Below are 16,810 nucleotides of genomic sequence, written 5' to 3' on the forward strand. Positions count from 1 at the left end.
GGTGTGGCTTTCCAGAACCATGAGAACACTTCTCATAACTCCAGCATCAACCTTAGCCACCAAAGATCACTTTTTCCTTCTTCCTAAAAATCTGAGTCAGTTGTTTAGTTTTAAAACTCACCCTCCTATGAGGACCTCCACACCATAACCGCAAGCTCTGAAGACAGAAGATACAGTAGATTGTCCTCCATGTAACAAATGGAAAACAAAGCCAAGGAGAAGGGACCTACTCATTGTCACTCCTCTTACAAACCAGCCGGCGCCTCCCTAGTCTCCTCACTGCTGCCTGCACCTCCTGGTTCCTCAGGGTGTAGATCATGGGGTTGAGCATGGGGGTCATGACTGTGTGGCCGATGGACACAGCCTTGTCCATGGAGAAGGCAGTGAAGGGCCGGGCATAGAGGTAAATGCTGGGAATGAAAACCATAGACACGACGACGATGTGGGTGGTGCAGGTGGAAGCTGCTTTCCTCCTCGCCTGCCCTGAGTGGGACCTCAGCATCACTAGGATGACCGTGTAAGATACCAGAAGGAGAAGGAACCAGATGACATCCAACATTCCACTGTTGAATATCATGAGGGACTCCAGGAGGGAAGTGTCCGTGCAGGCAAGTCTCAGCACTTGGGGGACATCACAGTAGAAGTTATCCAGGATGTTGGGGCCACAGAAAGGCAATGGGAGCATCAGAGCCAGTTGGTAAATGGAATGGACAAATCCTACCATCCAGGCGGTCACCACCAAGCCCACACAGAGCTGCGTGTTCATGATGGTGATGTAGTGGAGGGGCCGGGAGATGGCAACAAGGCGGTCATAGGTCATGACCGAGAGGAAGAAGACCATGGCACCTCCCAGAAAGTGGAAGAAGAAGATCTGGGCCATGCAGCTCTGGTAGGAGATGGTTTTCTTCTCAGAGAGGAAGTCCACCAGCATCTTTGGGGCAGTGACAGAAGAGAAACAGAGGTCTATGACAGCCAGATTTCGGAGCAGAAAGTACATGGGAGTGTGGAGTCGGGTGTCTGAAGTCACCGTGACCATGATGAGGAGGTTTCCCACGACAGTGGTGGTGTAGACAAATAGGAACACCAGGAACAGGAAGAGTTGGAGCTCTCGAGTCTCTGAGAACCCAAGAAAGACAAACTCTGATACCCACGTGAGGTTCCCTGGCTCCATAGCACCTTCTCCATCCTCCTAAAGAAAAGGAATCATAGATGCAGATGCATGGAGTCACTTTAAGTGCTCATTCGGGGCTCCAGCTGAGTTGTGTGGGTCCAGAGGATGGAGTCTCACATGCAGACCATATCACCAGGTGCTATTATTAATGGGCTTGTCAGCAGACACCTGACAAGCTAGTGCTGTCATACACATTCGTGAGATATCTTCAAGCCATCCAGAGACATGTGCAACCTGCCTTTCAAAGATTCCATGGATGCCAGTCTGGGGACACAGTGGAGTCCAACACAGCAGCCGTCAAATTCAGGGCTTCTAGTCACTTGAGATTTGACCTTGATTAAGCTACTTAATCTCTCTGAGTCTCAGTTTCCACATCTGTAAGACAGGAATAAACACATCTTCTTTAGAGAATTGTCTAGGGCCTGACATAGAATAACCCATCATGTTCCTTCGAAAGTGTCTGGAAACGAATCACTCTGGCAATCACTTCTTCTGGGTATTCTCCTCCACAAAGACATCCTCCCTTCTTTGGATCTCACATACACGTTTCTAGGAATCACTGTTCATGCAACCCTTACCACATCTGCAAGTTAATGGGCTTTTCCTGTGACTATGGTTTTCTTCCACAGTTTAACTGAAAGCTCCCGGAGGCAGAGACACGGATCTTTATTTGTGCCCCACAGTGCCCATCTTGGTGGACAGTCAATGCTCCCAAGTCAGGTGGGGTTGATGCTGGGTTCGTGAAGAGCTGTAGGGTGCAGCCCCTTACCTGGAAAGAGACGGAGTGTGTGCTGAGACAAGAGAGAGGCCAAGGTGAGAGAGAGTCTCTGGTTTAAGAAATAGGTGATGAATATTGCATGATGGAGACTTTGAGAACTCAGCTGAAAGGAACAAGAAGTTTAGAAGATGTTACTGATACAAGGGGAGAAGATGGAGGAAGATGTTGAAACAGAGCATGGAAACAGACAAAGAAATCAAGGTAGGGGAGGAAGAGGAAGGGAGAGGGAGGAAGGGAGCAGGTGAAGGAAAGGGAAATGGGAAGGTGGGGAGAGGAGGGAAGAAGGCAAAGCTGGAGAAGAAGGTGAGGGGGAGATATAGAGAGGGATAGGTTAGGGTTGGGGGGCCTCCCCACTCCTCCTGCCCATTCTCAGTCCCATCCTCTCCCATGTACCTACAGCAGTCCATCAGAGATTAACGGTCAAGTTCATCTCATTCTTTGTCTTCCATTTGCTTCCACCGCAAGCCAGTTCTAAAAGACTGTCAGTGAGACCTTTCTAAGCTCATATCTGGTCACATTTCTCTCTCATTATAATCTTCCAATGACTCTCTAGTGCCCCTGGTTTATAACTCAAACTCTTTGGAGCTGCCTAACATGCTTGGTGGACTTACAGAGTCAAAAACCGTGCTCACCTATGTGCCTGCAACTCCCTCTCAGCATGTCACGCAGCCTATAAAATGTAGCCTTCACCTACCGTTGTAATCAGTATCCCAGTCACCCTGGAACCGACTGCCACTCAAGAAATTCATAGCTTCTCGCGTGTGCCATATGCTCGGCTATCTCCTTGGTAGCCTCGGGTTCCGTTCCCTGAAATGCCCTCTACCACCTTCTCACCCTACAAAAACAGGGATATCCCCTGCTCTGTGACTCCTCCCCCTACCTCTCCCATGCAGAATTAATCCCTGCTTTCTCTGGGTTCCAATAAGTTTTTATACATAGCTCCGTTGGAGCATTTTTCACTTTCTTCTCTGATCCTCTTACCGAGACTGTGAATTCAGTAACATTACAGCGCCGGCACCCAGAACAGCAGTGCTGAATAAGCCGTTCCTCCAGACATGTGTAGCATTTGGTTTAGTGTTTTTAGTATTAGTGGGTGATTCTGTGACCCTGTTTTCTGCATCTAGGTGGGGATTTTGTGGTGCATTTCCTCACACTCTTGTCCCAGGACCCTCCATCCCTGCTTAGTAGTTAAAGCCTGGGTTTTCACATGAGACCTGAGGCGTCTGTTTTCAACTTCGTGTTTCCCCTGAATTCCTTCCCGAGACCCTCCTCCCACTTTAAATGTACTACCATTTACTCTATGTCACTTGTTTATCTCCCCATGTTCCAGTGTTTCTGGGTCCTTCTTGCAGCTGACTTCTCTACAGAGGAGAGAACCTGGGTGTCTCACCTTCCTCCAGCCCAGGATGGGAGAATGGCTTCAGGTCTCACATCATCTTGGAGATTTCCTTCCTGCAACGTCAGTTCCCTGGCCACTGCCCACACCACCTATGACAGTGGCTGTGACCCTAGGGAGAGAGGACATGTCCTCAGAGACACACTATTGAACTGGGCTCGGCTCTAGGAGCAGAGCTGAGTTGAACCCCCCCCGCCGCCACCACCACCATTTTCTCTGGAGGCAAGGGAACAGAGGGGGTTGTTAAAAAGTTTCTAAAGGTCTCAAAACCACTTACTCTCTGAGAGATCGTCCTTAGGGGCCGAGTTCCAAGGACAATGACAACTTTAGAGATTTGCAGGATGTGGGATTCTCAGTCCATGATCTAAAAGAGACTCTTGGAGTTTTCTTCGACAAACCCATTTGTTAGACCAGGGGTTCTCACCCTTAAAGGAAGCACCTGGGGCCGCCTACGTGGCTCCGTAGGTTGAGGGTCTGCCTTCCACTCGGGCCATGATCTCTGGGTCCTGGGATCGAGCCCTGCATAGGCTTCCTGCTCACATGGGGGAGTCTGCTTCTCACACACACTCTCTCTCCCCCTCTCCATCACTCCTTTTCTCTCTCTCTTTTTCTAATAAATAAATAAAATCTTAAAAAGAAAAAAAGAACCACCTGGAGAGCTTTTGAAGATGGAGTAGTGTGTCCCCAGCTCCAGACTTTCTCATTCAGCTGGTCAGTAATAGGGCCAAGAATCTGCATCAGGAACGAGTTCTCAGATAACACTGACGCTCCCGCTTCTGAGCCACATGCTCAGCTCGACTGACTGTTCTTTCTCCGATGGGTACGCTCAGAATCATCAAGATAACAGGTTTGATTCCTTTCTTTCTTCTTCTCCTCCTACTTTTTCTTTTTCTCCTTGTCCTTCTACTTATAAACGTAATTGATCTCTATTTAGAGAAATTCATAGGTAGGAAAATGTTTCTATACTACAGTGGAAACTTATGAAAAATCTTGTCGCTTATTTTACCTACCAGACCCTCTGATTGATTTACTATCCATATTCCAGGTTTACTCACATTATCTATAAAATACTAGAATTTTTAAATTTTTTCTTTAAATTCAATTTATTATAATACAACATATTATGAGTTTCAAAGGTAGAGTTTAGGGATTCATCAGTTGCATATAACACCCAGTGCTCATCACATCATGTGCCCTTCTTAATGCCCATCGCCCAGGTTCCCCATCCCCCACCCACGTCCCCTTCAGCAACCCTCACTTTGTTTCCTGTAGTTAGGAGTCTCTTATGGGGGGCGCCTGGGTGGCTCAGTGGGTTAAGCCTCTGCCTTCAGCTCAGGTCATGATCTCAGGGTCCTGGGATTGAGTCCCGCGTCAGGCTCTCTGCTTGGCAGGGAGCCTGTTTCCTTCTCTCTCTCTCTCTGCCTGCTTGTTGGTCTCTCTCTGTCAAATAAATAAATAAAATCTTAAAAAAAAAAAAAACGAGAGTCTCTTATGGTTCGTCTCACTCTGTGATTTCGTTTTATTTTTGTCTCCCGCTCCTATGATCATCTTTTTTTTTCTTAAATTCCACATACGAATGAGATCATATGTTAACTATCTTTCTCTGACTGACTTATTTCACTTAGGATAATACTCTCTAGTTCCGTCCATGACATTGTAAATGGTAAGATTTCATTTTTTTCATGTCTGAATAATATTCCATTGTACATAAAGTGCTAGAGTTTTTACGCATGAATTATTACTGCTTCTAACACTTGGATTCCTACAAGAAATTCCTGTAATTTCTCATGACAAGAACCTGATCAAAACAGGAATTGACTGCCCTTGTAAGCTTGATGTGATGTAAAACCTGATTTCTTAGACTTCTCTGATCTGCACAGCATTTCCAGGCTGGGCCACTGCAAATGTTCACACTTGGCCAAATAAAGTTCTGCCTCTGGCAAATAAGAATACAATGTGAAGATCTTCCACATACAAGAGATGTAGATGAGAAAACAAACCAACCTGGGTGCCAGAGTGGCTCAGTCTGTTTAAGTGCCAGATCATAATCTCAGGGTCCTGGGATGGAGCCCACTTCAGGCTTCCCTGCTCAGTGGGGAATTGGATTCTCCCTCTCCCTCTGGCCCTCCAGCCTCCCTGCTCAGGCTCAGTCACTGTCTCTCTCTCTCTCTCTCAAGTAAATAAAATCTTTAAAAACCAACCAACCAAACCACCATTGATCCTTATTTAGAACTTCAGTCTATCACTCGATTTAATCACTCGAAACCAGTTAGCCTGGATTGATTCTGGGGAAGGGAACAGGACTTGTATATTTCATTGACTATCACGTGGGTGACTTTGAGTTCTGATTCTGACTTAGCTTTCACTAAGAGATAATGAATATGTTTCAGTTCTTATATTTCCCCTGTCAAGGCACATATGGGTATGTAGAATGTCCACCAGACCTCCCTGTTCACTGTATCCACTAGGCAACATAATGAATTCCAAAGACCAGAATGGCAGGAATCACACTAAAGACCCAGTCATGGAAAATGAACTGAGAAAATGATTTCTCCATGTAGCATATATCTAAGAAAATAAATTTTTGTCGACTTAACTATTGTTACCACTTCAAACTTAAATGGATACAACAAGAAGCAACTTCATTTAGATTCCCATTGAGGGTGCCCAGCATCACTGATAATCAATAATTCTCCTGTTATGATGGTCAGTTTTATATGTCACCTTGAGGGGCGCCTGGGTGGCTCAGTGGATTAAGCCGCTGCCTTCGGCTCAGGTCATGATCTCAGGGTCCTGGGATCGAGCCCCACATCGGGCTCTCTGCTCTGCAGGGAGCCTGCTTCCTCCTCTCTCTCTGCCTGCCTCTCTGCCTACTTGTGATCTCTCTCTCTGTCAAATAAATAAATAAATAAATCTTTTAAAAAATATATATATATATGTCACCTTGACTGGTCTATAGTTCCCAGTTATTTGATCCTACACTAATCTAGGTGTTGCTGTGAAGGTACTTCACAGATGTGATTGCTGTCTACAATCACTTGATTTTAAATAAAAGAGAATTTTCTAGATAATCTGGAAGTGCCTGATTCAATGAGTTAAAAAGCCTTGAAGTCAGACCTGAGGTTTCCTTGAAGAAGGTGACATTCTGGACTGTGGCTTCAGCTCATGCAAAGTCCCCACCTGCCCTTCCTGACCCCCGCCCTGTGCATTTCTACTGGCCTGGGGATCAGTCTGACAATCATATAAGCCAATTCCTTGCAACAAATTTCTTATTAGACATATGTTATCTATATCCAACTGGTCCTGTTGCTCTGGTGGAACTCGGACAGATACACCAACTTTCATGGATCCAATGTATACCACCTCTTCTTTATCCATTCATCTGTTGATGGACACACACATATATATTTTGGATTTTATATATATTTATATGTATATATGAATATATTCATACACATACACATATAAATAAAGGAATATTATTCAGCCATATAAAGTAATGAAATCTTTCCATTTCCAACAACATGGATGGGTATGGACAGTATAATGCTAAGTGATATAAATCAGTAAGAGAAAGACAAATATCATTTCACTCATATGTAGAATTTAAGAAACAAAACAAATGAACAAAGGGGGAAAAGAGACAAACCAAGAAATAGACTTTTAACTACAGAGAGCCAACAGAGGGGAGGTGGGTGGCAGGATGGGTGAAATAGGTGAAGGAGATTAGGAGGACAGCTTGCTGAGCACTGAGTAATAGATGGAATGGTTGAATCACTATAAACTAATTTAACCCTGTACATTAACTATGCGCTAATTAAACTGAAAAAAACGTATTGATGAGAAGTCAAAAAACAACTGTAAATGGGAATGGGTGGAGGAACTAACATTAACTGAATGCCTACAACATGCCAAGACCTGTGTTGGAATTTTTCCATTTTCCCCACTGACCCACACAACACTGTGAGCTATTATGGAAATTCTATAGCTAAAGAAGTAGAGATTCATTGATGTCCAAGAGGAACACAACCAGCAGGAGTTAGAGCCCAGATAAAGCACCTTGGCTGCAAATCCTCTTAATGTCTCACTATACAATTTAAGGCAGCATCAGAACTTGAGAAATGTCTTTAATTTAGACCATTTTATGAACAATTTCTTTTAAATATTTTCTCTACCATCTTTATGAAAGACATTGCACCAATCCATTAAGGTTTCATAATATTTATTTTTATTTTTTTATTTATTGAAACAGAGAGAGAGCATGAGCTGGTCAGGAGGGGGAGAGGAGGAGAGACCATCTTAAGCAGACTCCACTCCCAGTACAGAGCCCAACTGTGGGCTTGATCTTACCACACTGATAATTATGACCGGAGCAGAAATCAGAGGCAAACACTCAATCCACAGAAACTCAGATGCCCCATAGGGTTAATGTATTTAGATATGAGTCACATATACATCATAAACATAGCAAGCTTCAATAAGAGTTGTCTTAAATTCTCATGGATATTTAAATTTAAAAAACTCTCATGCATATAGCTGTGTCCATCAAAAGGGGGTATCGCTCAACAAATTCAGTTCAAAACTGAGTATCTCGTGTTGTGGAATGATCACGCGTAAGATGCATCTGAAGAAATGTCTCCCATTTCTCCCCTTTAGGTCAATGTTATAAATTATAATTAGCATTTCTATGCTTCCTACCATCCTTAGAATTGAATTCTGGATCACGTAAAAGTAAAATTTTCATAAATTAAGACAGGAACTCAAGATAACTTTTTAAATTGTGTTATGTTAGTCACCATACGATACATCATTGGTTTTTGATGTAGTGTTTCAAGATTCCTTGTTTACATATAACACCCAGTGCTCCACGCAATATGTGCCCTCCTTAATACCCACCATCAGGCTCACACATGTCTATGCTGCCCAGAGCAATCTTTCAGTGCCATCCTGATCAAAACGGCAATGGCATTTTTCAAAGTGCTGGAACAAACAATCCTAAAATTTATATGGAACCAGAAAAGACCCTGGATCACCAAGGAAATGTTGAAAAAGAAAAACAAAGCTGGGGGCATCACATTGCCTGATTTCAAGCATTATTACAAAGCTGTGATCACCAAGACAGCATGGTACTGGCACAAAAACAGACACATAGACCAATGGAACAGAGTAGAGAGCCCAGATATGGACCCTCAACTCTATGGTCAAATAATCTTCGACAAAGCAGGAAAAAATATCCAGTGGAAAAAAAGGTACTCTTCAATAAACGGTGCTGGGAAAACTGGACAGCTATGTATAGAAGAATGAAACTCGACCATTTTCTTATACCATACACAAAGATAAACTCAAAATGGATGAAAGACCTCACTGTGGGACAGGAATCCATCAAAATCCTAGAGGAGAACTTAGGCAGTAACCTTTACAACATTGGCCATAGCAACTTCTTTCAAGACACGTCTCCAAAGGCAAGGGAAACAAAAGTGAAAATAAACTTTTGGGACTTCATCAACATAAAAAGCTTGTGCCCACAAAGGAAACAGTCAACAAAACAAAGAGGCAACCCACGGAATGGGAGAAGACATTCGCTAATGACACTACAGACAAAGGGCTGGTAGCCAAGATCTATAAAAAACCTCTCAAACTCAGGATACCTTTAAAAACATTGAAGCAGTAAATGACTTCTGCTCATTTTAAATGGAATCAATAGATTGAAAGGACACAGGAAAACTAACAACCATCAGTGAATGCAAATACCTAGCTGAGTAGAGTTACAGAACTCCATAGATAAAGGAAGGAGAGTAAAAGCAGGGAGCAGAAAAGATTGTGCTTATTCCAGAATTAAGATGAGATTGTTCACCAGTCATCACAGATACTCATACACAGCTGAGGAACTCTCCAGGTTTTTGCTTGTGTCTGTGGGAAACCTTGAATTTCACATCCAACCCACAGCCTTGCCTCAAACTTGGAGTCAGAGGAACTAAGTCCTGGCCAAGCTCTGCCACTCACTTGACTGTTCACCACTGAGCTAGCCACTTCTCCCTGAGTTCTCTCATTGTTAAAATGTTTAATATAATAATAATAATATATCCACTGTCCATCTTATGAGGAGGAGATTAAAGTGAGAACGTGCCAGAGCACCTGGGTGATTCAGTCATTTGAGGATCTGGACTTTTGATTTCAGGTCAGGTTATGATCTTGGGGTCCTCCTCAGCAGGGAGTCGGGCTTGAGATTCTCCCTCTCCATCTTCCTCTGTCCCTTCCCCGGACACAGTCTCTCTCGCTCTCTCTCTCAAATAAATAAATAAACTTTTAAAAAATAAAAGTGAGAGAGTGCCTAAAATAATACCAAACATAAGAGTAGGTACACAAATATTGATTTAATGTCAAATGTCACACTCTATAAAGACTTTCCTCTATTTTTCACATGGTCAAACAAAAGTTCATATGGAAAAATTGTCACTTAAAGTCAAGATTATTTCTTTAATTAGGCTGCACACAGGGCTTGAACTCACTCACTGAGATCAAGACCAGAGCTGTTATCAAGAGTTGGACACCTAAACGACTGAACTGCCCAGGTGCCCCTAGTCAAGACTATTTTAAGCTCACTCCCTGTTACAGATCATGAGGTGCTTGTGTAATCTCTTCATGGCTGCCTGCATCTCCTGATTCCGCAGGGTGTAGATCATGGGGTTGAGCATGGGGGTCATAACCGTGTAGCTGATGGATAAAGTCTTATCCAAGGAAAAGGTACTGAAAGGCCGGGAGTAGACAGAGATACAGGGAATGAAGATCATAGACACTACAATGATGTGGGTGGTGCAGGTGGAAGCTGCCTTCTTCCTCGCCTGCCCTGAGTGGGACCTCAGCATCACCAGGATGACCGTGTAAGATATTAGAAGGAGAAGGAACCAGATGAGGACCAGCATTCCACTGTTGGAGATCATGAGGAACTCCAGGAGGGAGGTGTCCGTGCAGGCAAGTCTCAGCACTTGGGGGACATCACAGTAGAAGTTATCCAGGATGTTGGGGCCACAGAAAGGCAATGGGAGCATCAGAGCCAGCTGGACAACAGAATGAACAAATCCTCCTATCCAAGTAGCCACCACCAAGCCCACACAGAGCTGCGTGTTCATGATGGTGACATAGTGGAGGGGCCGGGAGATGGCTATGTAGCGGTCAAAAGCCATCACTGAGAGGAAGAAGACAATCCCGCCACCAAAAAGGTGAACAAAAAAGATCTGGGCCATGCAGCCCTGGTAGGAGATGGTTTTCTTCTCAGAGAGGAAGTCCACCAGCATCTTTGGGGCAGTGACAGAAGAGAAACAGAGGTCTAAAACAGCCAGATTTCGGAGCAGAAAGTACATCGGAGTGTGGAGCCGGGTGTCTGAGGTCACCATGACCATGATGAGGAGGTTTCCCACGACAGTGGTGGTGTAGACAAACAGGAACACCAGGAACAGGAAGAGTTGGAGCTCTCCAGTCTCTGAGAACCCTAGAAGGACAAACTCTGATACCCACGTGAGGTTCCTTGGCTCCATGGCACCTTCTCCATCCTCCTAAAGAAAAGGAATCATAGATACAGATGCATGGAGTCACTTTAAGTGCTCATTCGGGGCTCCAGCTGAGTTGTGTGGGTCCAGAGGATGGAGCCTCACATGCAGACCATATCACCAGGTGCTATTATTAATGGGCTTGTCAGCAGACACCTGACAAGCTAGTGCTGTCATACACATTCGTGAGATATCTTCAAGCCATCCAGAGACATGTGCAACCTGCCTTTCAAAGATTCCATGGATGCCAGTCTGGGGACACAGTGGAGTCCAACACAGCAGCCGTCAAATTCAGGGCTTCTAGTCACTTGAGATTTGACCTTGATTAAGCTACTTAATCTCTCTGAGTCTCAGTTTCCACATCTGTAAGATAGGAATAAACACATCTTCTTTAGAGAATTGTCTAGGGCCTGACATAGAATAACCCATCATGTTCCTTCGAAAGTGTCTGGAAACGAATCACTCTGGCAATCACTTCTTCTGGGTATTCTCCTCCACAAAGACATCCTCCCTTCTTTGGATCTCACATACACGTTTCTAGGAATCACTTTTCATGCAACCCTTACCACATCTGCAAGTTAATGGGCTTTTCCTGTGACTATGGTTTTCTTCCACAGTTTAACTGAAAGCTCCCGGAGGCAGAGACACGGATCTTTATTTGTGCCCCACAGTGCCCATCTTGGTGGACAGTCAATGCTCCCAAGTCAGGTGGGGTTGATGCTGGGTTCGTGAAGAGCTGTGGGGTGCAGCCCCTTACCTGGAAAGAAATGGAGTGTGTGCTGAGACAAGAGAGAGGCCAAGGTGAGAGAGAGTCTCTGGTTTAAGAAATAGGTGATGAATATTGCATGACGGAGACTTTGAGAACTCAGCTGAAAGGAACAAGAAGTTTAGAAGATGTTACTGATACAATGGGAGAAGATGGAGGAAGATGTTGAAACAGGAGCATGGAAACACACAAAGGAATCAAGGTGGGGGAGAAAGAGGAAGGGAGAGGGAGGAAGAGAGCAGGTGAAGGAAAGGGAAATGGGAAGGTGAGGAGAGGATGGAACAGGGCAAAGCTGGAGAAGAAGGTGAGGGGGAGATATAGAGAGGGATAGGTTAGGGTTGGGGGGCCTCCCCACTCCTCCTGCCCATTCTCAGTCCCATCCTCTCCCATGTGCCTACAGCAGTCCATCAGAGATTAACGGTCAAGTTCATCTCATTCTTTCTCTTCCATTTGCTTCCACCACAGGCAGTTCTAAAAGACCGTCGGTGAGACCTTTCTAAGCTCATATCTGATCACACTTCTCCTGCTCAGGGGAGAGTCTGCTTCTCACACTCTCTCTCCCTCTCCTTCTCCATCACTCCTTTTCTCTCTCACTTTTTCTAATAAATAAATAAAATCTTAAAAAGAAAAAAAGAACCTCCTGGGGAGCTTTTGAAGACGGAGTAGTGTGTCCCCAGCTCCATACCTTCTCATTCAGCAATAATAGGGCCAAGAATCTGCATCTGGACCGAGTTCTCAGATAACGCTGATGCTCCCACTTCTGAGCCACATGCTCAGCTCCACTGTTCATCTTGGAAAGGTCCTTCCTGCAACGTCAGTTCCCTGGCCACTGCCCACACGTCACGTATGACAGCAGGGGTAACCCTAGGGAAAGAGGACATATCCTCAGGGAAACACTATTGGACTGGGCTCAGCTCTAGAAACAGAGCTGGGCTGATTACCCCCCCCCCCAACACGTACACACACACACACTGCCCCCGATTCCCACTGGAGGCAAGGGAACAATGGGAGTTGTTAAAAAGTTTCTAAAATTTCTCAAAAACACTTAGCTTTCTGAGAGGTCTTCCATGGGAACCAAAGTACCAAGGACATTGAAAACTTTAGAGATTTGGAGGATGTGGGATTCTCAAGCCACGGTCTAGAAGGGTTAAGAGTCTCTTCCAAAGAAACAGTTTCTGGGGGCACCTGGGTAGCTCAGTGGGTTAAAAGCCTATGCCTTCGGCTGGGGTCATGCTCCCAAATCCTGGGATCGAGCCCCGCATCGGGTTCTCTGCTCGGCAGGGAGCCTGCTTCCTCCTCTCTCTCTGCCTGCTTCCCCCTCTCTCTCTGCCTGCTTCTCTGCCCTCTTGTGATCTCTGTCTGTCAAATAAATAAATAAAGTCTTGAAAAAAGAAAAAAAAAAGAAACAGTTTCTGGGAGTTTTAGACAAACCCATTTATGGGCTGGGGATTCTTACCCTTAATAGAATCACCTGGAGAGCTTGTGAAGACCAACTAGTGTGTACCCAGTCCCTGACTTTCTCATTCAATTGGTCAATAATAAGGCCAAGAATCTGCATCTGGAATGAGTTATAAGATAATGCTGTCGCTCCGGGTTCTGGGCCACACCACCCTCTGTTCTCTCTCTTACTCTCTCTTTCTTTTTCTCTTTCTTTCTCTTTCTGAGAGTGTGCAGAATCATCAAGCTACTGGTTTGATTCCTTTCTTTCTATTCCCTCTCCTCCTTCTTCTCTTTCTCCCTTTCTTCTTTAAACTTTATCTTTTTTTAGAGAAAGTCATCCATGGGAAAACATTCTACAATACAATCAATACTTAAAAAAATCTTATCCTTTATTTTACCAACCAGACCCCCCAGTGTTGATTTACCGCCCATACCCAGGTCTACTAACATTATCTATAAAGTGCTAGAATGTTTTTACATGTGAATTACTACTGTTTCTAACACAAGGGTTGCTGCAAGAAACTCCTATAATTTCTCACTATGAGAAAGTGATCAAAACCAAATGGACTGCCATTGCAAGCTTGATGTGTTGTAAAACCTGATTTCTTAGATCTCTCTGATCTACACAGTATTTCTAGGTTAGTCTAAATTCTCTCATTGTACATGTTTACACTTGGCCAAATAGTTTCTGCCTCTGGCAGATAAGAATATAATGTGAAGATTTCCCATATACAAGAGACGTAGATTAAAAAGCAAACCGACCAATGACTCCTATTTAAAGCTTCAATCCATTTCAAAATTTAATCACTTGGAGCCAATTAGCCTGGATTGATTCTGGGGAAGGGAACAGGACTTGTACATTTCATTGACTATCACATGGGTGATTTTGATATATGTGCTGCCGAAGCGAGCACTCACATGGGTGATTTTGAGTTCTGATTCTGACTTAGCTTTCACTAAGAGAAAATGAATATGTTTCAGTTCATATACTCCCCCTGTCAAGGCACATATGGGTCTGTAGAATGTCCACCAGACCTCCCTGTTCACTGCATCCACTAGGCAACATAATGAATTCCAAAGACCAGAATGGCAGGAAGAGAGGAATCATACTAAAGACCCAGTCACGGAAAATGAAGTGAGAAAATGATTTCTCCATGTAGCATATATCTAAGAAAAGAAATATTTGTCAGATTTAACTATTTTAACCACTTCAAACTTAAATGGATACAACAAGAAGCAACTTCATTTAGATTCCCATTGAGGGTGCCCAGCATCACTGATAATCAATAATTCTCCCATTATGATGGTCAGTTTTATATGTCACCTTGACTGGTCTATAGTTCCCAGTTATTCAATCCGACACTAATCTAGGAGTTGCTGTAAAGGTACTTCACAGACGTGATTGCTATCTACAATCTCTTGATTTTAAGTAAAAGAGAATTTCCTAGATAATCTGGAAGTGCCTGATTCAATGAGTTAAAAAGCCTTGAGGGCAGGCCTGAAGTTTCCTTGAAGGTGACATTCTGGACTGTGGCTTCAGCTCATGCAAAGTCCCCACCTGCCCTTCCTGACCCCCGCCCTGTGCATTTCTACTGGCCTGGGGGTCAATCTCACAATCATATAAGCCAATGCCTTGCAATAAATCTTTTATTAGAGATATGTTATCTATATCCAACTGGTCCTCTTGCTCTGGTGGCACTCAGATGGACACACCACCTTTCATGGATCCAATGTAAAGTAAACATTTAGGCAAGATTGAATGAGGTCTTTTCCTCCTCACAGCTCAGTCATCCCTGAACTTGATTAAAAATCCAACTGGAGGGGCACCTGGGTGGCTCAGTCAGTTGGGCATCTGCCTTTGACTTAGGTTGTGATCTCAGGGTCCTGAGATAGAGCCCCACATCGGACTCCTAGCTCAGCAGGGGAGTCTGCTTCTCCTTCTCCCTCTGCCCCTGCCCATGTACTCTCTCTTGCTCACTCTCTCAAATAAGTAAATAAAATCTTTTAAAAAATTGAATTGGAATGGTAAGATCAACAGATTCATAAGGCTGAGGCGTGAAGTATTCTCTGAGCCAGGATCAAACTATCACTGAGCATACCAGATAGAGAAGCTGAATCACCCAGAGGTACACCTGAACATAATGTACCATCGTGTGTCAGTTGAGTAGTGTTACACTAAAAAAATTGTTTTAATCTGCTAAAACTGAAATAATTCACAGCCTTCCATCAACAACTTCTAAGAGAGCTGTTTTCACTAATCCTATATAAGCAAAATGACAATAGAGCATTACTTCAGTAGACCTGATTGTTTAGACCCTAAAGAACCAAATGACTCTCTCGGTGTAATTTAAAAGTATTGGTGGGAAGGTTGCAACTTATACAAAGCTCAAGTAATCAAAACAATATGGTACTGGTACAAAAATAGACACATACACCAATGGAACAGAATAGAAAACCCGGAAGTCAATTAATCTTCAACAAAGCAGGAAAGAGCATCCAATGGGGAAAAGAAGTCTTTTCAACATATGGTGCTGGGAAAACTGGACAACTACATGCAAAAGAGTGAAGATGGACCACTTTCTTACTCCATATGCAAAAACAAACTTGAAATGCATTAAAAACCTAAATGTAGGAGGAATCAAGATGGCGGAGAAGTAGCAGGCTGAGACCACATCAGGTTGCAGGAGATCAGTTAGATAGCTTATCTAAACATTGCAAACACCTACAAATCCAACGGGAGATCGAAGAGAAGAACAGCAATTCTAGAAATAGAAAAATCAACCACTTTCTGAAAGGTAGGACTGGCGGAGAAGTGAATCCAAAATGATGGGAAGATAGACCGCGGGGGGAGGGGCCAGCTCCCGGCAAGCAGCGGAGCAACGGAGCACAAAATCAGGACTTTTAAAAGTCTGTTCCACTGAGGGACATTGCTCCAGAGGCTAAACCGGGGTGAAGCCCACGCAGGGTCAGCGTGGCCCCAGCTCCCGCAGGGTCACAGAAGGATCGGTGGTGTCGGAGTGTCGCAGAGCTCGCAGGTGTTAGAACGGAGATGCTGGCTACAGAGACAGAGTCGAGGACTGAACTCTCAGCTCGGGGTTACCTTGAACTGGTCGCGGGCTGGGTGAGCTCAGAGCGCGGCTGGAGGCTGGGGATACGGGAGCGATTGGGTGCTGTCCTCTGAGGGCGCACTGAGGAGTGGGGCCCCAGGCTCTCTGCTCCTCCGGGCCAGAGACTAGGAGGCTGCCATTTTCATTCCCGTCCTCCGGAACTCTACGGAAAGCGTTCAGGGAACAGAAGCTCCCAAAAGCGAACCCGGGCAGATTACTTAGTCCGGCCCCGGTAAGGGCGGTGCAATTCTGCCTCGGGCAAAGACACTTGAGAGTCACTACAACAGGCCCCTCCCCCAGAAGATCAACAAAACATGCAGCCAGGACGAAGTTCATCTATCAAGGAAAACAGGTTCAATACCTAAGACAGCAGCGGAATTCCAGAGGAGGAGAAAGCAAAGCACGGAACTCATGGCTTTCTCCCCATGATTCTTTAGTCTTGTGGTTAATTCAATTTTTTTTTCAATTTTTTTTCTTTCTTTTTTCTTCTTCTGCTAAATTTTTTAAAACTTTTACCCTTTTCTTTTTTAACGTTTTTTACTAGTTTATCTAAAATATATGTATTTTCTTTTTTATATTTTTTCTTTATTTGTTTTATTTTTTAA

At 44.2% G+C, this 16,810-nt stretch overlaps 2 protein-coding genes across 2 annotated transcripts; both read right to left on the reverse strand.

Annotated features, from left to right (window-relative positions):
* Positions 1 to 226: 226 nt before the first annotated feature.
* Positions 227 to 1,171, reverse strand: LOC123929879 (olfactory receptor 4D2-like). Its single transcript, XM_045986001.1, has one exon. It carries the CDS (start codon positions 1,169 to 1,171, stop codon positions 227 to 229), a length of 945 nt encoding a protein of 314 aa, XP_045841957.1.
* An 8,773-nt stretch (positions 1,172 to 9,944) lies between these two features.
* LOC123929853 (olfactory receptor 4D1-like) lies at positions 9,945 to 10,880 on the reverse strand. Its single transcript, XM_045985957.1, has one exon. The coding sequence runs from the start codon at positions 10,878 to 10,880 to the stop codon at positions 9,945 to 9,947; it is 936 nt and encodes a 311-aa protein (XP_045841913.1).
* Between the last annotated feature and the right edge of the window lie 5,930 nt (positions 10,881 to 16,810).

This window comes from Meles meles, chromosome 18 (genome assembly GCF_922984935.1).
Source record: "Meles meles chromosome 18, mMelMel3.1 paternal haplotype, whole genome shotgun sequence".
Lineage (NCBI taxonomy): Eukaryota > Metazoa > Chordata > Mammalia > Carnivora > Mustelidae > Meles > Meles meles.

Bases quoted from the DNA above. Each gene is read 5' to 3' on its own strand.
- LOC123929879 (XM_045986001.1), bottom strand. From the start codon at position 1,171: ATGGAGCCAGGGAACCTCACGTGGGTATCAGAGTTTGTCTTTCTTGGG.
- LOC123929853 (XM_045985957.1), bottom strand. From the start codon at position 10,880: ATGGAGCCAAGGAACCTCACGTGGGTATCAGAGTTTGTCCTTCTAGGG.